The sequence below is a fragment of the Dermacentor variabilis genome, chromosome 8, assembly GCF_050947875.1.
Source record: "Dermacentor variabilis isolate Ectoservices chromosome 8, ASM5094787v1, whole genome shotgun sequence".
NCBI classification, from domain to species: Eukaryota; Metazoa; Arthropoda; class Arachnida; order Ixodida; family Ixodidae; genus Dermacentor; species Dermacentor variabilis.
The window spans coordinates 65,107,436-65,131,214 of record NC_134575.1 but is presented as its reverse complement, the minus strand read 5'-3'; the positions used below and the strand labels follow the sequence as shown (position 1 = coordinate 65,131,214).

General features: G+C 45.9%; 1 protein-coding gene across 1 annotated transcript; it reads left to right on the top strand.

Annotated features, from left to right (window-relative positions):
- Nucleotides 1-11,313: 11,313 nt before the first annotated feature.
- Nucleotides 11,314-23,449, top strand: LOC142591069 (uncharacterized). Its single transcript, XM_075703435.1, has 3 exons — nt 11,314-11,491; nt 13,930-14,052; nt 22,749-23,449. Exons 1-3 carry the CDS (start codon nt 11,360-11,362, stop codon nt 22,941-22,943), a joined length of 450 nt encoding a protein of 149 aa, XP_075559550.1. The 5' UTR covers nt 11,314-11,359; the 3' UTR covers nt 22,944-23,449.
- Nucleotides 23,450-23,779: the final 330 nt, after the last annotated feature.

The window sequence follows — 23,779 nt, the reverse complement described above, 5'->3', positions numbered from 1 at the left end:
ATACTACCCTGCTCATCTTTAATTGCAAACATCTTGTTCCTTCCATTGGAAAGTTTCCTTCTTAATAATTTTATGCCGCTGCAATTTTGTGCTCCTTCCACAATCCTTACAATGCCACATTTTGTTTTCTTGTTTTACGCTGTGACAATTCAAATTCTGGTTAGGACAGAACGAAAATTCTCTTATTTGTATGTTCATTGATCAGTTTTGTGGCGTTTCTGTATTACTCATCAATGAGATATTAACTACTGCGATCACTTAGCATGACGAGTGCCACGAAAAGCAAGTGGCATTTGGGACCATTTGGTACTCATACATTCCAACTGGGTGTGCCTGGGAAACTCCTTGACATTTTTACGTTTTGTTTCTTGCGGGTTTCCACCCAGTTCTTACGCATGGAATTGGTGAAGATAGCTGGAGCAAAAAATGACTATGCTGTAGTGCTCGGTGTGACAAGTACGGACATGGGTCCTTTCGTAAAGAAGGTGGCCGACCATTTGAAAGGGTAAGTTCACGTCACTTCTCTCCGTCGTATGGATGTTGGGTGCCTCTCGAACCGGAAGAGTGCATATTTGGGTTGGTTTGGATGCTGTATAGTCTATGTTTCTCTCCTTGTACTGTTGTTTAAATCAGCTCTGTAGTCTGTGTCCCTCTTCTTGTGCTGTTGTTTAGCGCTGTTTACTGCTCGCTCTCGAACCAACTTACGCGAACTCACTCCAGCGAGCTGTGCTCGTATGACGGGTATCGTGAAACTGCTTGTTTTGTTCACGATTAGCTGGCATGCAGTGTACTGCAGTTTTATCAGAATCAAAGCCACGAGCCATCTTATGTCCTGGACGCCCTCTCTACAAAGCGAGCGCCGGATACATGGCCCTTACTACCGTTCCCTAGAGTACCACGTGACAGAAACAAGCCTTTTGTGCACCTCTTGTCACATATCTATCATGCCTGAGGACAGCCGTCCGAGAATAATAAGTAAATAAATAAATAAATAAATAAATAAATAAATAAATAAATAAATAAATAAATAAATAAAACGAATGTATCACGCGCACTGATAAAGCAGAACAAGTACACCTATGCGCCTGTTTTTTATCAATACACACACTGTTCCGTCCGAGGGCAGATGGTTCACTACCGGAATTTTAGCCTACTGAATCTCGCGGATAACACGTTGTGAACTTTTAGAATCTCCTTCGTAGTAAACTGACTTGAGGACCAGCAGATGGCTAGACGACGAATTCGAGTGTGCCAAATGGTTCGTCTAAGGTTGAACACGTATACCACGGGGCAACCCTCATAAAAGGAACTAAACAAGTCTGATGTTTTGTTGCAAGTGGCGCTACGCGTACTTAAGGAGGAATTTACGAAATCAGTGCCGTTCTTCCTCTCGGGATAAACGGGCTACCCCTCGCACGATACAACGCATTCAGAAAGATTTACGGGATAATGCCGGTAAATCACGGTTAGCACTGCTGCAGTGCTAAGCTAGACGAAGACACAAACCCACAGAACGGACACTAGAAATCGGCATGATTTACTGGAACAGTGATTACGTGCATGAGAGGCGCACTGGCCTCAAAGATCACGAGGACAGGACATATAATGCCGGCGTCCCTTCGTGCGCGTGCGCGATTTGCACGATATTGCGACATAAGGTACGGGAATGCAGTTGCCGGATTTTTCTATGCCAAAATGCTCTAGTCGGCACTTTCAGTACACCAGTGTGCTGAGAGACTTACAATTGCAAAGGCCACTTTGACAGCTCTCGGCGACTCGGTCATTGTGCAGCATTTAACACTGGGCTGACTGGAGGGCTCTTGATTTACTCGTTGATTTATGTGATTTGCTTCGGTTGATTTTTCTAGACCGGAACTTCTACTTTCGCTGACGTCAACAGTTTCATTTCTTCATGGTCCAAGCCGCGCTACAGTTGCTCGCGTCATGAAATAGGCGTATATGAAAGGTACAAATAAATATTTGTGGCGCTTTCGAAAAATTGAGGCTTCATACAGTAATTGTAGGGTCGACAGGCACATAGAAAAAGTAAAATAAAAATAAGTAAACTGCCCACAAGATGTTTGTGTAAGTACACCTAACGGCTGCTGTATTTCATCAGCAACTCTTACACTGGAGACTTGAATAAGTGCGGGTAATATATGCGTGCCTCTTTTCAAAGATATCACTCTTCTTTCTTGTTCACAAGCACGCGCATACGTGCTAATATTTCCGCGACCGTGAACTTCACTGGGACACCTGCTTAGTTCCCATGTAATCTTTCTTGTGCTTTGTTAGCGAGAAAGGCCCTTGTGGGTTTGTTAATGTGCAGCTGCATGCAAGGTGTTTGCTCTAAACGATTGTGGGCGTTATGAGAATAAGAAACCAGAATGGGCAACCGCACATTGCTACTATGGCAACTGTGTTTGAATGATGTGTGCATGTTTCAATTAACATTTAATATCTCTAGCGAAGCATGTTCGCAAAGTGGCCTAGACTAATGCGACGTGGTATACACAACTAATAAGTTAAAATATAGCTGCGAGCATTTACCGGCAGGCTATGTTGTTGATTATTTAACAGATGTATATTAAGTGACGCTAACAATGTCTCTAAGAAAATAAAAAAATAAAAAGAAACATTGGGTCAGCGCTGGCGAGCTGTGGTAAGCGATTCCTACTGTGGGGAAAAGCTCTTTGAAAAGAGACACAGAAAGGCTCCCCAGGTAAACTAACGGGAGCACTTCTAACAATCCATGTTCACTTTTGTGCCCAAATATATACTCATCATCGCATAGCCATGTGACGCCTCCTATTTATCTCACTGTTAAAAGAAGGAACACCTTTTCCCTTGCAATTGAACTCTGTGGTTTTACGTGCCAGAACCTCGATTCTATTATGAAACGCGCCGTAGTGGAGGACTGCGGATTATTTCTGATCACCAGGGGATCGTTAGCATCTGGGAAGTGCCTGAATGAAGGACTTCTAGAACACAGAAGGAAGCTAGGGGGGAATGACCGCGATGACAATCTTTCTGCACATTGTCATGACTGTAGAATACACAACAAGAAGCGGTGTAAACGCTTGTTCAACATATGTAGGATAGTAGCCAAAAATAAAAAATCAGGATGTTAGGGAGATACTTGAAGCAGATTGCATTAGGAAGGCGGGTGCGTCGTGTGTCAGCGCACCTTCTGTTTTTCTGTCGTCCAAAGAAACTAAGTTTCTGAGCACGGCTACCTGATGTCGGCATTTCGCTCCTGTGACGTCATGAAAGAAAGCGTTCAAATGGTTCAATTTTGTAAGCACGCGACCTGTTGGAAGTAAGCGCTTGTGTTGTCTTCTCCTCACGTTGTCCTTGTGTGCGCTTGGCCGTAAATTGACCGTTAACGTGCCCGCAATGCACGGGACCTCATTTTCCGTTAACCAAACCGATGGTCTGCTGACACATTTCGCTCCATCGCTGATGGTGGCTTTCGCCTCTTGGATTTTCCGCGCGCATCTTACTTTATGGTAGCTGATTATGCGGCAGCTTGAAGGCAGTGGTGAGCAACCACAGTCATTGCAACGTGCTCACAGATGCCCGTCTGCGTAATGTGCAAGGTTCTTTTCTTATCGGTGCTCTATTAATCGGTACTTTAAATCTCGGCCTGTCTTACGGATTTATTTTCTACCACAGGACAGTGATATACGCAATGAAACGCTGAGGTTGAGAGAAAGAGAGAAAAGGAAAGCATTTTAAAAGCGCATATACGCAAAAATATATGTCGGGAACGCGAAGAACACGTTTGCACGTCCAATGAGAGCAAGAGAGAACTGGGTTTAACGCCCCTATAGGACGGTTCGGTACATAAAAAATTCCAATTAGTACGTCTGTGTTAATGAACACTTGAAGGAGCATTTTATTGACATATAGATGCAAGCATATTCCATTTTTCCCTCCAAGTATATCCAACCCAGTGCGACACACAGATCGCGTTCACACGAATTCGAAAGTATAGCGTATCGAATGTCTTATGACAGCGCAACAACAACATGCTACAGCGTTTATACGTGGGGTATTATCGTTCGTTTTATACAAGCCGGAACCAGTTCCTAAAGAATGCGTTTCGTAGGCGAGTGGAAGGGAGCACACGCTGGCATCCGTCTTCCATCTCGGTTTATACAGTATACAAGGTGCGCCACGTAGCTTGAGCCAAGAATTTAGACATGAAATGCCCGCCGAAAGCGAATTGAACCGAACGGATACTATTCGCAATAGCCAATGGTAACTCAGCCAATTTTTTAATGTTTTCCCATAACTCAATAATTAATAAAGTTTAATTAACCCATACGTTAATTATTGGCTGAAGAACGCAAGTATGACACGTAGATTTGTAGAGCACCTTCAGAAACCACCGATCGAGTTGTTTCCGTTACGATACGTCGCACGTAGTGACTTTCTTCCGGATTGCAAGGAAAGCCCGCGAATTATGAAAAAATACGCGTGACGGAACGCTTGCGCAGTCGTATCGTGCTGCTCTCAAGCGTGCGTTCGGTGAACAAGGTCGGCTCCCGTCGGATGACTGCAAAAAAGCATGCTGCTGGCCGAGCGCTGCTGCTGAGATAAAGAATGCCCTGCCACTTCTTCGTCGCCAGTCACGATGCAGCCAACCTTGTACACCGAACGCACGCTTGAAAACAGCGCAATACTACGCGCAAATACTCCGTCATGTGGCTTTTTTATGCTTCGCGTGCTTTCTTTGAAGTCCAGAAAAAATAATTACGTCAGGCGTACTGTGAAGGAACCAACTCGATCGGTGGTTTCTGAAGGTGTTCTCCAAATCTGCGTGTCATTTGGGGTCCTCAGTCAATAAGTAAAATGTTTGGTAATTAAACCTAATAATTACTGAGGTATGGAGAAAAACAAAAATGTCCGAGTTACTATAGGCTATTGCTGATAGTATGCGTTCGGTTCAATTCGCTTCCGACGCACCTTTCATTTTTAAATTCTTGGCTCAAGTTTTGTGGGACACCCTGAATATACGCACCACGTGAGTCTCCATATCGTGCGTCAACCCACCCTCTCCTTGCAAATTGATGCGATTCGGCTTCTTTGTGTCTTACCACCAGTTATGTGGACGCGATGTGCTCAATACGCGATGAGATGCGCTGCCGTCCCATTCGTGCAAGCGCCTCTGTAGTGAGGTTGTCGCTCTTCCTGTGTCCTTGTTCCGTACGCCTGTCTTCTTCGTGTACCCCTATTTCCTATCAACTTGCTCTGCATTTTGCCGCACTTTTCATCAAAGACGAATCCTGTCGACAAAAGAGGGGAAAAAAAGAAAGAAACTTGGAAATAATGCGAGACAGAAAAAAGAATGCGTGCTTCCGGAAGCACGAGATACCGTGTCGTAAACCGTGTCCTTGGTTGCAGTGTCAACGGGCCCACTCATTTCGTGATCATCAGCCACACCTCGTACTCAAGCTTCGCCCTTCCACCGTACAACAACACAGCAGTGCACCGCAATTGCTACATCTTGCCACCATCGATATACGCGTTTCAGGACGCATTCAACTGGACCTTTTTCTCGACGATGGTGAGCATGGGCCTAATCAGGTCTTTTGTTTCGACTATGCGAAGAGCTTGCTTACGTCGCTGAATGTCCGCGTAGCTGGAGCACAAACACGTTCTATTGCATTGCACGGGTTTACTGGTCTTTATTGCGCTCACGAAAATCTCAAAAAGCCATTCGTTCACCCACTGCAAAAATGCCCTCGCCCACCGATAAAGCGAGGGCTAGCGAAAATGTTTTGAATCACAACTCAGTGGTACACAAGTCGGTGGGCCTGTCTATTGCGCTGCAGATCATCGAGACGACCCTGGTGATTCACCACTTTAAATAGTGTATCTGTGTTACACCCGCATTAGTGAACTTGTTACCTATGCACTTGTTGTACATTGTTGGATAAGCCGTTTGAGAAAAATAAAAGAAAGAGGAGAAGAAAGGCTATTATCAAGACTGTGGCTTATTGAATGCTAGTGTAGATAATTCATATTACAAGTCATATTTGTCCAGGTTAGGCGAAAATATATGCATAAAACATATACAAAAAAGACAGCAGACCACGATTCTTCCGGCTTCGAAGTCATGCTGCTTTAAGCAGCGATCTCCCACACTAAAGACCAGCATCTTATTTGTTGGTTCGTGCTTGTCTCCTGATTTCTTTTTCCTTGTAGCAATTGCGTTTCACCAGTAGAGGGAACCGGACAAGTACTCAGCACTATAGGTTGGTTTGTGAGGGTGGAAGGACGCAGTCTTATAAAAATATAAAAAAAAATTCTATTATGAATATTCATTACAATATTTCAAGGGTATAACGATAAATGGTGACAGCACAGAAAGAATAGCGTGGATTAGATAAGTCCTGACCTTTTCTTCTTTGTGGTGTGCGCGGCTTTCTTTCTGTATTATAGAGCAATGCATGCTGTGGTATTAGAAAAGCGCTCACGGACAGACCGGCGTGTTCTGAATAGGCTATATTTATTTAATGAAAACGCACGGAATAGTAGAACCCTTCTTTCACAGTTGTTTGTCCATGACTTTAAGGTTATACATGTTTGTTTTTTGCCGGTGGTCCAGAATACTACTGTATAAATGTATATGTTTCAGGTAATGATGAGGGCATTGTGTTTTTATATTAGCGTAAAATAGGCATATGTTTTCTTTCCATCGTTCAGCAGGACAACATCCGAGCACGTAGCTGCCCGACATGACTGCAGGGTTGCGCTTGAGAAGTCCTTCAAAAATGGCGTCTTCTTGCATCACTTTAAAGCGAACAGCGTTCTTTGCATCTTTGACGCGCCTTCGTGATTAGCGGTGCTCGGTGGGTTGTGGGCGGCGATGTGTGGTTGGTGTAGGTAGTAGTCGATGGTCGAGCTTGCGATGCAATGACGCCGAGGGGAGGGCCGCGTGCTTTCGTGCAACTGGGTTGCATCCACCACCGCCCCCACCCCTCCTGCCCCCCTCCTCCCCCTTGTGGAAGGTGGGAGGTTGTCGTGCATGGGCTCTTCACGCAAGAGAGTTGCTAGAAGTGCAGGGAAGGAAATGAATGGGAAGGGGCTTTAGGGGGCTGTCGCTCGTTGGTTCATCAGCTTGTTCATTCGTTCGTTCGTTTGTTCCTTCGTTCTTTCGTTCGTTCGCTCGCTCATATGACCACTGGTTGGTTGGTCCGTTCGTTTGCTCGTTTTGGGCTATTCGCACACATTGGCAGTCACCGTCAGGGTTTTCTCACAATTTTTATAAATTCAGGTTTGGTGTAAATTAATATTGAGACATGTGCTGATGAATCGGTTGCCGTGTTAGATTGTGTTTCAGGCTCGATGACTCGTTTTGAAGGCCCTACCTGGGATCTTCGAATAGGTTGAGGCGAAAACTCCTGTTATTCCTTGTTTCCGTGGTAAAATGAAACAGTGGCACCTATGAGATTTGAGCGATTTCCTTTTCTCTGTACATTTGCGAAACTACCAAGTATACGACACTTGGTGCCTTGGAAAACTGTGAGCTACTATGTAAACTACATGGCATTACAGGTGCGATGTCGTTATTGGTAATACGTTGCCGATGCGTTCGGTGTTGTTGTCCTTCAGCAACGTTATCTTTGGCACATCCGCTATTCTGGGTATGGGCAGCGTGTAATGTATGAGGTTTATCATCGTCATTGTCACGTACGCTTCCTTTGTGCCGATAGCGTTATTTTCACAAGTATTACAACGAAGGATTTCACTATCCCGTCACTTTGTCAAACGCAATTTTTATGCCATTCACGTATTCTACATTCTTCATGCTCTGCAGTATTGCTAGTTCTGGCCTCCGAAATAAATGAACAGATGCCACTGCTCGCTGAGTCTGTGTGGAGCACGAAAACTTGCACTCACTGCCCAGCTCTTGCAAGATTTAATGTAGATGCTGAATTTATACGTATGCGTGCCTGATGTTTCGATATCTTTTATAAGATATACGGATTTTGAATTGCCATTTGTGCTGCTTCGATGTCCGGCTTCCCATGTAATAAAGAAAAAAAGAAGGTGCACTTTTACTTAGGGGTTAGCGCGACAGACTTTCCAAATGCATAATGATTCCCCGTCATGCCTTCAAATCTAAATCTGGTACAGCACAACATATAAAGGAAGAAACAAGCCGAGCCGGCCATAGGAAAGGACAGAGCGCTCCGTTCTTTCATCTGGGCGGCTGTGTTCTTTCATCCGGCCGGCTGGGTTCGTTTCTTCCTTTCTATGTTGCGCTGTACCAGTTTTAGAATACAACACCAACTCGCCCAATTCTCAACCCTAGTGGTTTTCAAATCTGCATGCAGGCGTTCGTGGATTTTTTTTCTTTTCGCTGTGGAAATGGTGTAGCGGGCAATGACGCAGTGGCCTACGATGAAAAACATCATCGATCGGTGTCGTGAATGAATACAACCGTCGTATTCAGCGTAACTAATTGGACGATTGGTCAAGGCACACCTTGCTTTGAGCACTGAACTGCTCTTGCAGTAAAAAAATACACATAAAAGATAAAAAACCTGAAACGATGTCTCGTCTTCCAGCATCAATAGCAACAACATTCACAACGAACATGAATGCTTACAAGTACTGTGCGGTAAGCCTAACATGGCAGCGTGAAAGCGAGTATGTTGCACTTACTCGATGGCTGTGACATTGCCTTACGTAACGCCCACATGAGCTGCTGAATAAGGCTATCTTATGATGCTAAATTAAGAACCGTTTTAAAGCCTTTGTGAGGAACACGCGAACCGCTTAGACGTTACCGACGGATTCTCCGGTGCTTCCAACACCCTCTCGCTCATATTGTTGCTCTGGTATACACAGATGCCAATCGATGTCTTTGAACTCGCTAGGGCCCAAGGAAAGCTTTGCTCCCGAAAGATTTCTGCATTGGAAGCCCTGAATTGAATTGCACAAGGCCGTTTGTTCCGAAGAACAATTCGTCATTGGTGCGCCTGTTTTAGTATCTTTATCGTGTTATGTAGATCCACTGTAGTGTATACCAACTGCTTTGAGGACTACGTGTCTGATCTAGAGGCCGGTTTCAACTTGGCAATCAGATATTTCGCCTCTACGACGATGCGTGCATGATATATTTATAATGAAACTTTATTTTTCAGTTTTGCTCGAGAGACGAAACATCATTTGTAACAGCAAATTATTAGACAACTATACGAAGCAAGGATAGTACTTTTGTCGGCCACATAAACTGCTAAATATTCGCCTACTAACTAAATAAACAAGCATGGTGTCACGAGCTCACAGACCAACATAGACGCATCTCACTGGATGATCGCGGACACTCGTTTTCAAAACACTGGCGTGATGTGAAGAGCGGCAGCAGGAGCGATCACATGCTCCTTCGTGCTGCCTTTCGCTGCAGCGCACACTACGCGCCGATAACAGAGCGCACACGAACTCACTAGTCGTCGGCCAGGTTCTGCACGCACGGCAGATCGCTTTCGAGAGAGGGCCCACGAGGCTGCTCTCAGCCACACCACATGCAGCCACCGCCGAAGTCGGCGGCTGTGCGTGGCCACATCGGCTCTCCCAACGAGCAGCAGCAGCATACGAGGTAACCGGGCGAGCCGCAGCTTGGTCAAAACGGCGAAATGTCTGCCAAGGTAAATACACCTGGTAGCGAAGCTTCCATAGGAGACCATACGTTCAAAACATGGCGGTCCATCGGTGGTTCATGGGGCTTAGCGCCATCTGTATTTGGTGGGAACACTTCCGGCGGAAGAAAAAAATAATGTGACGCCATGTCCGTTCAAAGCTGAAGTGACGTCATTTTGTTTTCGAAGGCGCGAAATTTATTTTGTTGGCCTGCTTTTGGAGCTATATATTCAAATGGCACGCCATTCGCCTTGGGCGTTTCGAGCTTTCAGCGCGGAAAGCGATGCAGGAAAAGCCAGCCGCATGGTTGTCGAAATCGCACCCCTGCACAAAACATACTTTCTTTGGAGGCCGATGAAACCTTTAGGTGCAGTGTTGATCCTATCGTCAGACGCCAAGCTCGTCGGCCGGCGCAGTCGCACGAAAACAACTACACAATTATCTGGCGGTCGTAACTCACTAGATTGGCTGAACCGATTAAGAAGCGATGGACCTACCCGTGTCACCGAATTCACACAAACTTCGACAAGCAAGAAAGCACAAACTGTGAGGGGGGCGTATTTCAACAAGTGAACTTTACGAGTGCGCCTTTCTGCCCATTTCAAGACGTGCATTGCATTGCGAGTAATAGTGGCAACAACGCCCCTCCATTAACGATGGGCGCCGAAAATAGGTGCATTTATTAATAATAATGAAATTGAATAAACTTCTTTTTCTTAACTCGTCACGAATATATAAAATTGACCAGGAATTTTATTTTCGTTGAATGAACATAACTGGTGTCTCGCTTGAATTAAAAACGCTTTTTTCTTTCCCAATATTTGTTCCCTCCAAACATAGTCGCGCTTCAATCGCTGCTCCCATAACCCCCTTTGCTGATGTCGGTGACAATCTGTACTGAACCGCTTTTCGCCCGAAGCTTCGCGATCTATTTGGATCGACCTTCTGTCTGCTCCCACGCGAACACTCGTGCCACACGTGTCTGCTCCCACGTGAACACTTGCTGTGTAATGACGTCTCGACACAGTATTAGCCGGGGATACGAAACCGGAGCCGGAGTTAGAAAAGCTATTTGATTAAATTATTTGCGGTGCTCTGTGGCGATCGTCACAATTCTCTTATGGTTTAGCTGTATATTACCTTCATTTACCGCAACGTATGACTTAAAATAAATCATGTGAGTATATCGCTTTAAGAAGAAAGGTCAAATCAGGGGTTGTTACAGATTAGGTACGTTTTTTGTGTCGTGTCTTTGTGGCAGGTAAACATAACGAAATCACGAGCGATAGATTTCTTAGAAAGACCGTCTAGCAACTAGCCTAACCACAAGGTCTCTTGCAACACGATGACAGCTTCGAGAGACAACGCAACAACTGAACGAAATAAATACTAACTGCTTTCAAAGTCTCGTATTACATATTTCGAGGTCAATACTCTCAGAATTACTGCCAGTCGTAATTGATGCACAGCTCTCAAACATGGCATTTTTCATCGCATCTGTAGCTCGAGCTCTCTCTGTGTGTGTAATAACGTTTTTATACAAATAATGCTAACGTAGTGTTATCCGTGCCAAAAACAAGCGCCAAGAAAGGCGTTAAGTTTTTGCAGTGATGCTTGAGCGGACTGAATGCCTGTGTCTTTACTCCCACAGACAGATTCATCCAAGTTTCTTGGGTATCTTCGAAACACGAGTGTAAATGTTATGATTTTTATCGCCGTCTCTGTGACTCTTAAGGGCCGTTGGTTCACGGCTAGTGCTTACTCAGCGCATAACCCCAAGCTTCTGGATAGATGCGATGACTTAGACAAGGATGAAGACATGCCACCATACTCAGTGAGTATTTACGTTTGCCCTTTTACGAAGCTTGCTTCCAGACGAACCATTGAATAAACAAATTTTTCATACATCGATGGTTGCGTCATACGGAGGTAACATGGCTTAGTTTTGAGGTTACGGTTTGTGATGGCTTTTTTGAGGTACCTTGTTAGGGCCGTAATATGGGGCCCGAAGTGAAAGGCCTGCCTATTCTACCTTGATGCCGGCATAGTCATACTTTCTTCGACCTTCCATGAGCACTTGCAGTGCCTCGATGAACATTTCACATGCCTCTCTGCTGCTGGTCTTCAGCTGAATGCACAAAAGTGCCATTTCGTCAGTAAAAAAGATTAAAGTGCCCGGCTACTTTGTCAATAAGGCCTGCATTCGACCTAACAGCGATAAGATTACCGCCATCTTCCGCTTCCCAGGCCTCAATGCACCAAGGACTTTCTTAGCTTCTTTGCTTTAGCTTCGTGCTTCCATCACTTCATATGTAGCGTTGCCGCTACAGCGGCGCCGCTCCATGAACTCTTCCTTTGTGGAATTCTTTAAGTATGATCTGACGAATGCAAAGAGTGGTGCGGGTGTTTCCAATTGGTCAGCTTCTCCCTGCTTAGCTTGTGGTGGCGTGAAACAAAGCGTTAAATATTCTGTCAGAACATATGCATAGAAAACAGTAGATTTGGTCCAGCTATTCCGTATAAGTGCTGAAAGAACTCGGCAACGTTATACTGCCACGCAAAGTTTTGAAGAAACGCTATGAAGTCAACTATCGCATACAGTTCCGAGTATTTTTCATCTAAGAGCAATTCTTCTTTTACCGCTTTTTCATATCTCATCATGTCATGTTGAGGCATATGAATGCTTAGCCTAGGTGCGGGGCGGTGACCTTTTGTAGACAGCCGCCTAAACCACCACGCGTATGGAGCGCGCTGAAGTCGTCGTGATAACGTCCCTGCGAACATTCCTAATTACTGACCTGTAATACCACAGCTAAATATGCGCAGCCACCGATGTTTCCAAATCCGGGTCCGCATTCAAAAGGACCACTTACGCTACAAGTACTGTTAAGGAATCTTCCAGCCATAGACATAGTATTAGCGAATGCGGCCAGCCATGTTACGACAAGGAGCGTTTACGAGTGAAAAGCATTCTGAATTTGGCCCATCAATTTTGTTTTCCAGAGGATCCCCGCGCTACTCCATTTTATACTTGAATTTGTGACGCACTTTGAAAATTTGTGAAAAAAAGTTTCCTTTCCTGCTTACTATGCTTACGAAGAGACGCGGTTATGAAAGCGCGATGGCTTGGGTGAAAAGGAGGACAATCTCTGAGTGGCCTGCATGCTCGAATTGTTCGTCAGCCATACTGGATGAAGCTCTCTGCGTATAACATGTAGAAGCACCGTATCGTTGCTTACTGCATTGCTGTTACACCAAAATTCCCTGTAGACCGCGAGTTCGCGTACCATTCATTGTCACGAAAAGTTCCTGCTCTGACACTGTCTATTGTTCCTCGTGGCGCCAGTGGGTGCTCATACCTGGACGCTAAATGAACGACGAACTTCATCTGAGGGCAAATGTAAGGGCTGCGATGTCCCGCCAACGCATTTTCTTGCGTAGAAGGAATAGGCACGTGCTATTCTACGAATTTTCGTCGTTTGTTTATGCAGGAAATATGCACCATGGCATTAATTTCTTACCTCATCTTCACTCTTTCTTAAATAGCGGGCAAGAATAAATCCTATTTTATCGTGTAATAAGCGCAATAAGTACCTGGAGTTTCAATCGCTGCTGTATGTCTTCCATACGAAGAATTTGCGGTGCCTCATATATTTTATTCTGCCTTCTAACTAACTCGTAACATAACTTTCTTGCACTAGGAAAATAGATCTATTTTAGAAGATCGATTATTGCGTTCATCTTTACAATCTCTTCTGCATGGCTTTTTGCCCGCACACTGCTTTATGTGCGTTTGCTGGCAATCTTCTTAGTTGCAGTAAGGTGAGTTACTGCGCTATAAACTCGCGGACAACAGGAGTAGAAGTGGACAGGGCGCGCACAGTGCTGTCCACTTCTACTCCTGTTGTCCATGTGTTCACAGCGCAGTCACCCGCGTTATTATAAGATGAACTCCCACCAACTAGCCCAACTTGCCGCTCTACTGCAATATTCGTACTATGCGAAAATAAAGGAATGGAAACGCCAGTCATAACTTGGCAGCACGGCAGTTATGCAGTTATCGCCAGTTTCGATGAATTTACGCGAAGAACACAAAAACATAAAAGAATTAACTGAGGAGATGCTTTTCAACATTCATTGATGCTCGTGAAGAACGCCAGTAACTTCGAAAATATAACGTGCGCACTGATTATAATGTGGATCATAGAACGGTGTATCCCGATACTTGCTATTTATATGCAATATTTTTGCACTATTTTTGGTCAACTGAAGGTCTGCCATGCACAAGGTACAGGCCTGTCCTCTTACAAGAACTCACCTATCTATAAATCAGTCTTCCTCGTCAACTCCTCTAAGGTTTTCACTTTTGAAGCGGAGAGTACACTGAGAGAGAAGGTGAGTGGAAAGTTAGCGGCTAAATTTTTGTGTCCAGTAATGTGGCACATTGTTGGCTAGCATCATCATTTGGGGGGGGGGGGCGTGGAAATTGGTCGGATCGGTCGAAGAAGAATGTCATTAAATATCCACTACAGCGCAGCGTTTTTTTGTACACTCAAGCTAGATGATAAAATCAACTTATAAGGAATTCCCTGACGGAGGGTCAGGTATGGATTTATTCCGGAAACGTTTCTCGCCTCGGTCACCCTTTGTGTGGTCATTTGTACGTACTGTGAATATACGGTAGCGAAGCCTTTAGAAAGACTGGTATGAGAGAAGGCGCCTTCATCCACTCTATCCATTTCAATGGTTTAATCAATAGGACTCTCTGTTGGGCTACGGTAGAAATGGCGAAAGCGGCGGCGAGGAACGAAATATGTACATCGTGAAGAAACGCTGAAAAAAGAAAATAAAAAAAATGTCGCTTGCTTTTGCATTACCGCTGTCTTGCGGTTTCACCAGTTTGAACGTGTGCTGTCAAGGTGAATTTCGAAAGTAATAAAAATTCACTCCGAACTAGGAATAATGTCATAAGCACCGTGGCAGCTGTAGTAAATACAACGCAATAAGAACTACGCAATCTAACGAGGTAAAATAAGTTCTTAGGGTAATTTCGAAGCATAGAAAAAGCAATTTCCACGTATCAGACATTTAGAATGCGTAATGACTGTACGTAGAAGACGACGAAAAAGCATGCTAGTGACATGTAGCGGCAGAAGGAACAGAGCTTTATGTACCAGATTCCTGGACGTAAGTTTGGTAATAGAGGCCGTACTTTAAGACCGCAGCGGTCTTAACGCTGTGGCTGCTGGAGTTTCACTAACAACGTTTGATTACTGGGCGTTAGCAAGTGCAACAATTTGCACTAAATACTGTCGTAAGATAACACACCAGGGGCCCCGTACACAAACCTTTATGTTCGTAAGTGCTTTTTGCCTTTGGCCGACAGCCTTCGCCAATCGTATGCACACGATGAAGATTGGCTGGATTTTTCTGTACAAAAACTTTTAGCCTAAGAGCTTTTTCGAATACGGGGCCATTGTGAGTAGTAATACAATATAAGAATGGTTGAAAAGAGCAGATGTAGCAGCTGGGCTCTTTAACGCGAAGCTGATGAGCACCTGGATGTGCCGATTCCGTTTCTCATGGCTTTCGGATAACTGAAAACTGCACGAAAATTTAACTGGGACTAGAGCCGGCAGCGCTGCATATGACCTGTGTAATGGACACGCATGTTTGTCATCGGCGCGATAACAACGAGCACAAGCCCGCGCTGCCGAATTTAGTTCAACTCTCACGAGCGCCGAACACCAGAATATTAAGAGGCAACGCCAGAACAAGTATGCCGTAGTGCTGACTCGGATTACGTATGGTGTTGTGAACTGGGCTGGATATATAATCTTATCGCACGAAGGTACATACAGAACTTTACTTGTCCTTATGCGTTCTTTTCTGAAATACACGTAACGTTCAAGCCAATTGCTCCGTGGTTGTAAAGTTACTTTTATTACTCACCTGCTCGGACACTGGACGAGCGTAAAACATTTCGGTGGGTGCACAACATGCTACATTATCTCGTTTTACACTGTTGCGAAGCGGCCCAAATTATTTAAACGGCGTTTGACAGTTTCAGCGATAAATGTGACAACGTCAGCAGAATTTAGCGAGAATTCAGCAAAATGTTTGTCCCTCTTTAGTGACACTCTCGAAATAGAAAGTTCGCAACACTGCTTATATGCACACTTGCTTTAACTAGTACTCTACAGTTTTCGTTTCTCACCTCGTTTTCTACCGCTTTCATGTTGGAGCTGTCATCTAGGAGTTTGTACGGCTGTAACGGTGAAACCCGGTGGTGCGTTGCTGCAACGCCGCCTGCACGGGAGCCGTCACTAAGCACAGCCAGCCAAGGCCTCGCTTGAAAGCCACCTGCGTGGGAACCGCACCTACCGTTAAAAACAGAACAACTAGCTAACGCAGCAGCAACTGCTACTGCGTTCGAGTGAGGCTGTGAGCCCGCGAACAGACCCCTAGTACTTCTGAAGGCCGCGAAAACTCGCCTACACACATTCGCTGCTTTTGATGTTAGTTGCCAGATTTTTTATGGCTCTGTGAAGGAACTTGCCTTTATTTACCCTAAGGAAGAAAAGATACATCAACGCAATATCGTTCTGCAGTCTTCTTGAAACCATGTGATAAAGTGCATTTAAGGTGCACGTACGCACTTTTTTCTGTGTAGCAGAAGACTCAGTAACGTGCCTCGTGAAACTTTAATTTCTTAGGAAACCTTTCTTAAGTGCTCTCAATGACTAAGCGGAGAAATTTTGCGGACCTCAAGTTTTCAACGTGCTTAAGAAAGCTGAATTCTGCGGTATGAAAGGAACATATTGATAATGATAAAGAAAAAAAGGCAAGGCACAATTAAAAGGTATTTCACAAATTTGGAATGTCTTGATCGTAAACTCAACACAGGTTTAACAGATTATGGGGAATATAACCACACACACGCCATTCTTTCAAGCGCAAGGTGAACTTTGGAAAGGAAAGAACCTTCTGACTCTCCTCTAAATATTTACGAGATCATGGCCATACATCTGCATAACACTGGCATGATCGACAATGGTTAAATACTTGTACACATAAAGAAGCAATTTGATAGGCAAGCGTTTAAATCACACCACACGTGTTGCCCTTTGGCCTTATTGGTTTCGGATAGTGCTAGAAAGTTGTTGTAAACAAGGGGGGGGGAGGTGAAACGGCAGAAGACAACGCATGCGCTCGGGCTTCTGCTGCGTCCACACTAGCCTGATCCCTTTGCAACGAGATCCCTTACCACACGAGAGTGGAATCTCATAAATGACAGTTTGCTTGCAGTGAAGTTAATGTGTTTAGCAAAGTATCTTAAGAAGGATGTCTTTTTGGCGATGTGGTTTATATGTTACGATTACTATGAACAGCACCACATACCCAATGTCACATACCTTTTGGCCCAAGTTTACTGGAAGGAGGTTCATTGAGGAGTGGCACATACCTAAAATGGTTGACCATAGCTGCGGGACTGGGTAGGTACTGTAAGAGTTTAGGAGGACGTTGAGATGAAATCTTGGGAGGTTTATTTACACTATTTACAGTGAGAGTCAATTAACAGTCTTAAAGTCATTACAGGCTGGCAGCAACTCGGATGCTGCGGCCCACGGCAAGAAGCTCGAAAGAGAAGAATCAAGGAATGCTCTAGGAATCTCTCTTGCTGCTCCCGGTCTGTGTCTTTTACACCCTTCGGTGTCTCGAAGACACGTCACGTTCGGCCAATCGGCGAGCCCGCTCAGGTGTCGTCATTTTCGGCCAATGGTAGGCGCCCGTCCGATTGTGTCACACCCGGCGAAGAGAGTCGCTGCTTGGTCCCCAATTGTCCGAGGGCTTCTCTCTGCGGTCTTGCCTTGCTGACTTGCAATGCGCCGTCACAATAGGCGGGTGGGGGCGACGCTGCCAGGGTTTTACGGTGCGTTATACCCGTCTTGCCTCTTGGACCCAAGTTATCTGGAACAGTGCCAGGCTCTCGCTTCACTTTCGGAAAGAGTCAAGCAGTGAATAGCTCCACCTGCGGCACACGAGGTGGGGGCCGCCAACTTTTTTGCACGTGCCGCGCCTCTGGAATGTGGTATCCGTGCTTCTGCGCTTCTTAATTAGCTGTGGCGCGATTCGATGTGGTCTGGTGAACTCGAAGTAGGCTCAGGAAACGGTCCCGTATCTAACAGCTCGTCCTCGCCCCGGAAGTTTGGAATGGCCGGTGAACTCAATTCGGAGGCCATGAGGAACGCTGCAAGAAGCTGCAGGGTACTGGTGTCGAGCCTCGTTTGACGAACTTCGGGATCCTGGGCCCCGGAGAGCATACGTCAAACAAACAAAACAACACAGCACTGCACCACGTGTAAGCACAGGCTCTTCACCTCTGACTCGCCAGGCTATTACTGAGTCAAAATGAACCCTGATCTTTTATTTCTCCAATTTTTACAAAGCAGTTCCAACCACCTTTCCAAACCGCTATCCATTTCTCCCCGAATGCCGACAAAACCAGAGTGTCATTGTTGTAGTAAAACAATGGGTCGTTGCCGTTGCAAACAAACAAAACAGCTGAACATAACTTAAGTGGCCTAACTACATGAACAGCATGTTTCCAACCTATCGCAGTGGCGTACTTATCGCACGTATTGGTGCCACTGAACAGTCCCGTCAACTCTACAAGTACGTAATCAAAAGCGCGCTGGCTTTGTGGTCACTATTCCGAACGCATACTTGCGTCGTAGGCAGACATATTATTACGCCTACTCACGTGTCTTTCTCTAGTCCATACAGGACACGTACCTAAACGAACAAGGAGACTTGCGTGACTCACGCAGTCCGCAGAACCCTTTTAAAAAATGCTTCTCCTTATTACTAGTTCTACGCATGCTTAATAGAGAAGTCAGAATACGGCTGCCCCCAACACACACGAGCAACCCAGTCAAAAATCTGCTTCCTTCCGTCCGCACAGGACACGCGCTAATGGACCTAAGAACGCTTCTCAGTGCAAATGATGCACTTACTGGAAACCTACGCGGTTAACCTTAGAAAATAAAAAAAACGCATAAAAAAAGAAGGTTAACTAATACACACGCGCGTTACGATAGGCCTCTCACCGATAACCTTGACCCTCAGGTTACTCGCACACAAAAAAAAGAAAGCCTATGTACTCATTAAAGAACACCTCGCGAGACTAAACTTTTACCTAAAATGCATCTTTCCAATCTCGGAGCTTCTCAAACGAAAACGCAAAGCTCAAACCTTACACATTGAATGAAATCCTAGTCTCAAATCGCGAAATTTATCCAAAGCTCAAATAAAACAAAACAGAACTTTTTTCTTCTACGGAAGCTCTCTTGGCCTCCCATTCCAAACGCTTACTTCTGACTCATACTTTGAGTCGTACCCGAGGTGGTCGCGGTCCGAAAGCTACTCTGGCTACCGAGGAACAACAAAAGGGCTGACCCACTATCAGCTCCTCCAAGACGTTACAGTCTACTGCCAATTTGCGTCCTGGCGCCCCGCTTTCATCACGAACTCAATTAACCGCGTCGCTACTCCCCACCTGGTCTCGTCTTGCCACCTTGCGCTTCTTTGTACTACACGCTGAGCTTCGAAAATAACGAAGGAACGACGAGGAATTTAACTGCTTCGTGCCCTTTGTCCGCGTCCGTGCAGAACATGCTTCTCGGTCCCCCTTTGACCGGTGGCTCGAAAGTGTTTGATGCGTCAACATCGTCACCGACGACCGCATCTTTCTTTTCCTCGCGCCTGGCCTTTTTGCGACTGTCGCAGTCTCTGGCTGCTCTACATTAGTCACCGCATTCCTACCTTTACGGCGCTTGTTTCTGTGGCGCCTTTTCTTTGTGCTTGCTTTCATGCCGTCGTCTCGCGCCTCATGCTGGTCGTTACACATCTCCTCGGCCCGGATCGGTCTCTTACCCGCACAGTCTGAGTGATTAACTAGATCACCCCTCTCTTGGCTACCTAGACTGGCGGAGAGCCGCACCGATCCCTGAACAATGCAGTTGTTCTCTCTTGAGCTACGCAGCTCGCAATCCTGAGAGCTGCCCTCAACTGCATCGCTCAGCTCGCACTTCACTTCGGCATGCAGATCTGGCTCGACATGGGTGCTCGCGTCTGTCAAGTCCGCAGTATTCTGTACCTCGCCAACGACCTTGCTAACATGACATGCGACGCACATGCGCGGTGACTGTGCCAATTTCTTCGCAGCTCTCTACAGTGCTCTGTTGGCACAGCACCTCGTCGCCTTCACTACGGCCTTTAACGGCCTCTGTTGCCACTAAGCCATCGTTAGCAGCTAGCCCTTTCCCTTTACCTATGAATGTGCAGCCAATATCACAGGCAGTACTCTTGTCGTCGGCTTTTGGCGAAAATTCGGCAGATACTTCCTCATTCTTTTGCTCTGTACTACCTACAGAATTTTCAGACCGGCGTTGTCTTTGTTCCTTTAACTGCTGAAAATATTGTATCTGTTTTTCCAATGCTGCTATCTCTTTCTCGTGCTTTTGCTCACGCTCACGTTCTTGATACTCACGTTCACGTTCATTCTCGCATTCTTGACGCTTACGCTCACTCTTACGTTCACGACGCTCACGCTCACGTTCACGACGCTCACGCTCCCGTGGTTCTTGTATCACCTCCCAAGCAATCTCAATGCTTTTATCATCATTGCCACTATCTTTAATCGCCTTTATGATAGCTAGCGTTTCAATCTGTTCGTCCGCCTCAACTCCCAAATCGTCGCAGACCAACAACACGTCTAACCTCGTCAACCTTCTAAGATCCATGGCAGCCGCCCCGACTGGTGGTTAGAACTGTTTTCCTTAATTGATTTGTGCAAACACACAATGCAACAAATTCCCGATTCCTAGAACTATCAAAATGAACACACAACATTTGAAGTCTGGTGAATCAAAAGGAAAAAAAACCACGCGCTATCTTATGGTTGCAGCACCCTGCCATCTGGTTCATTGGTCCGCTGTTCCCGGCTCCTCAGGACTCCCTGGGTCGAAGGCTCGCTCTTCTTCGCTACTCCCAGTTCCTCACGACTACTTTGGACGAAGACTCTCTTTTCTTCACTGTTCCAAGTTCCTCGGGACTCCTTGGGACGAAGGCTCTTTTTCGCTGTTCCGGGTCCCTCAGGATTTCTCTCGACGAAGGTTGATCCGTAGCGCTGCCACCGGTTGTTGCATTTGGAGGCGATCCTACCGCTGGCAACCAGTTGTAAGAGTTGAGGAGGACGTCGTGATGAAAAACTTGGAAGGTTTATTTACATTATTCACAGTGAGAGTCAATTAACAGTCTTAAAGTCATTACGGGCCGGCAGCAACTCGGACGCTGCGGCCCGCGGCAAGAAGCTCGAAAGAGAAGAATTAAAGAATGTTCTAGGAATCTCTCTTGCTGCTCCCGGTCTGTGTCTTTTAAGCCCTTCGGTGTCTCGAAGACACGTCACGCTCGGCCAATCGGCGAGCCCGCTCAGGCGTCGTCATTTTCGGCCAATGGTAGGCGCCCGTGCGATTGTCAATCCTGGCGAAGAGTCGCTGTTTGGTCCCCAATTGTCCGAGGGCTTACTTCTCCCTGCGGTCTTGACTTGCTGACTTGCAATGCGCCCTCTCAATAGGCGGGTGGGGGTGACGCTGCCAGGCTTTCACGGTGCATTACACCCGTCTTGCCTCTTGGACCCAAGTTACCTGGAACAGTGCCTGGCTCTCGCTTCGCTTTCGGGAAGAGTCAAGCAGTGAATAGCTCCACCTTCGGCACACGAGGCGGGGGCCGCCAACTTGTTTGCACATGCCGCGTCTCTGGAATGTGGTATCCGTGCTTCTGCGCTTCTTAATTAGCTGTGGCGCGATTCGATGTGGTCTGGTGAACTCTAAGTAGGCTCAGGAAACGGTCCCGTATCTAACAGTACCAATGTTCAATGAAACTCTTTGACGTCTACTTGGAGCACTGAATATGTGGGCTGTGCTGATCTTCAATGAACCTTTTTGATGCCACTTTGAGTAACTACGTATGTGCCACTCGGAATGTGCCGTTTTACAATAACGAAAAAAAAGATCCTGTATGTTTTTCCGATGCTGGGCTGAATTGAACCCGTGTAACAAGCATTACTTTTTAAAGGTAGCTACCCGACGATTTAGGAGGCTCCGTCCAGTAAATGCACTGCATATGTGCCCCTTTTAATAAACGTCCTTCACGTCAATGCTTTAGCGAGCTGCGCCATGGATGCAATGGATGTGTGCCACTGTTCTATGAACTTGTCGCCAATTTAGGTCAGTGTGTATGTGGCAGTTGGTGTGCGCAAGTGAGGAGACAATTCTCGGCGTGCGGACGCCCGGGCGCGCCACGCTTCCTATTCTTGGAGGCCCCTCGCAGACTTCAAAGGGCCACTCGATCGCACGACGTTTCAAAAACAAAAAAGTGACAGAGGAGCTCGGTTGCCCCATGACGCCTTTCTTAGCATTTACATGCACCCGGCCGCCATGCATTTCGGAGGCCTGACGCCGGTTTCGCAGTGGTGCTTCTAGATGCGGCCGAGTGTTCTTATGAAAGCGTGAAATAGGAGTCCCGCTGCAGTACAGGCCTCGCACATTACTGGTTTCAACGGTGGCAATATGCTGTTGTCGTTACATTGATTCCATGCTAAACGCATCAATGTCGACAGTCATCGTGAGATGGAATCTGCAGAATTTTTTTTTCTCACAGCAGGACTTGATTTTCGAGTCCAATTGTGCGATACTTGTCCTAGCAGGAATGAACCTAATGAGGGGAATGTGAATTTCAGCTATAGAGTCCGTCACAAGATATATTTTATAGAAATACAACAGTTCAACGCAAAAAAAAGAAACGGCCGGCAATCCCTGCACCTCTCCCCTCCCTCCCCCCCAAAAAAGAAAATTAAATAAGCAAGTGTAATTTTAACTAGACAGGAAGTTTATTGGAAGCTGTTGTCACGCGTAAAGAATGTTTATGCGGTTATAGTGTTACATAACTCAATGTTATATAACCGAGAGAATGTTATATTGCGTATTGTAGCCCGTACGCCTCCTTTTCTTTCTCTGCACAATATCCAGATTTGTGATTTCAAGAACGGTCTTAAAACGGCCAAGTTTGGGCTCGCCGTCTACGACATCGATGCTGACAGCGAGGCTAAACCGTGTCCCGAGGTATTGTACACCGGACAGTACAAGAGGCTGATGCTGCTGCAGAACATCCACAACTTCGTGGAGAACTTCACCAACGTGGCGGAATGCAAGCTCGTCTCCTAGTCGGCGTTTAAGTGCTCAACGCTATGCGGTCCACAATTGCCGGCCCAATGGGACATCTTCATGGGCCAAGGCGCCTGTCGTAGATGGAGAATTTCTTGAACCTACGAGTGTGGCTGTGCTACTGTGAAGTGACATTGCAGTGCTTTTCTTGTTTTATGCATGATTTTGTTTCAGACCACCAAATATTATAGTTCGAGAATAGCATAATTGAGTCTGTTGCTGCCTAACTTGAGAAAGGAGACTTTAACGTAACTGTAAATTGACAAGTTGCTTATATTCATTTGTAGTACACGCGAGGATAGAAATTTTGACTTGACCATATGATGTTGCATGTTTGCCGCCGTCCACTGAATCTTGTTGCTTGTGTTTCATAACTTTATTTGTACCGCTTCGCCTGCGCCTATGTATGACCCCCGTGATGGAAAGCGGTGGCGCGCGCTCTTTTCGGTTGACTGGGAGATAACTGATGTCTTGTATGTTATAGCGAATGGGATATTAAACACAGGGGTTTATGCCAGGAAATTTGTACTGTATTCTTCGTTGTTCTCAGAAGTGGGAAAAAGACTGCAGTAGAAGCGGAAATAAATGCCCCATCAATTGGCTCTGAACTATGCAGTATTGTACAGCCTGGTGTAAAGCAAACATATGAAAACACGACAAGAGCCGTGATTTTGCAGCTATTAATAATGACATGTTTCCAATGCTAATACTATTCGCGTAACATCGGTGATCAGAGTGATGCTCCGCCTGCGTCATCTGCGGCATCAACCGGTCGTGATGGTGGATGATGAGGGTGGCATAAAATCGAGCGCAAGGCCTTCGGTATGGGAACACTG

Coding starts and splice junctions, on each gene's coding strand:
- LOC142591069 (XM_075703435.1), top strand. CDS start 11,360: ATGATTTTTATCGCCGTCTCTGTGACTCTTAAGGGCCGTTGGTTCACG. Junction 11,492..13,929: donor AAGACATGCCACCATACTCA/GTGAGTATTTAC, acceptor GGTCAACTGAAG/GTCTGCCATGCACAAGGTAC. Junction 14,053..22,748: donor AGAGTACACTGAGAGAGAAG/GTGAGTGGAAAG, acceptor CACAATATCCAG/ATTTGTGATTTCAAGAACGG.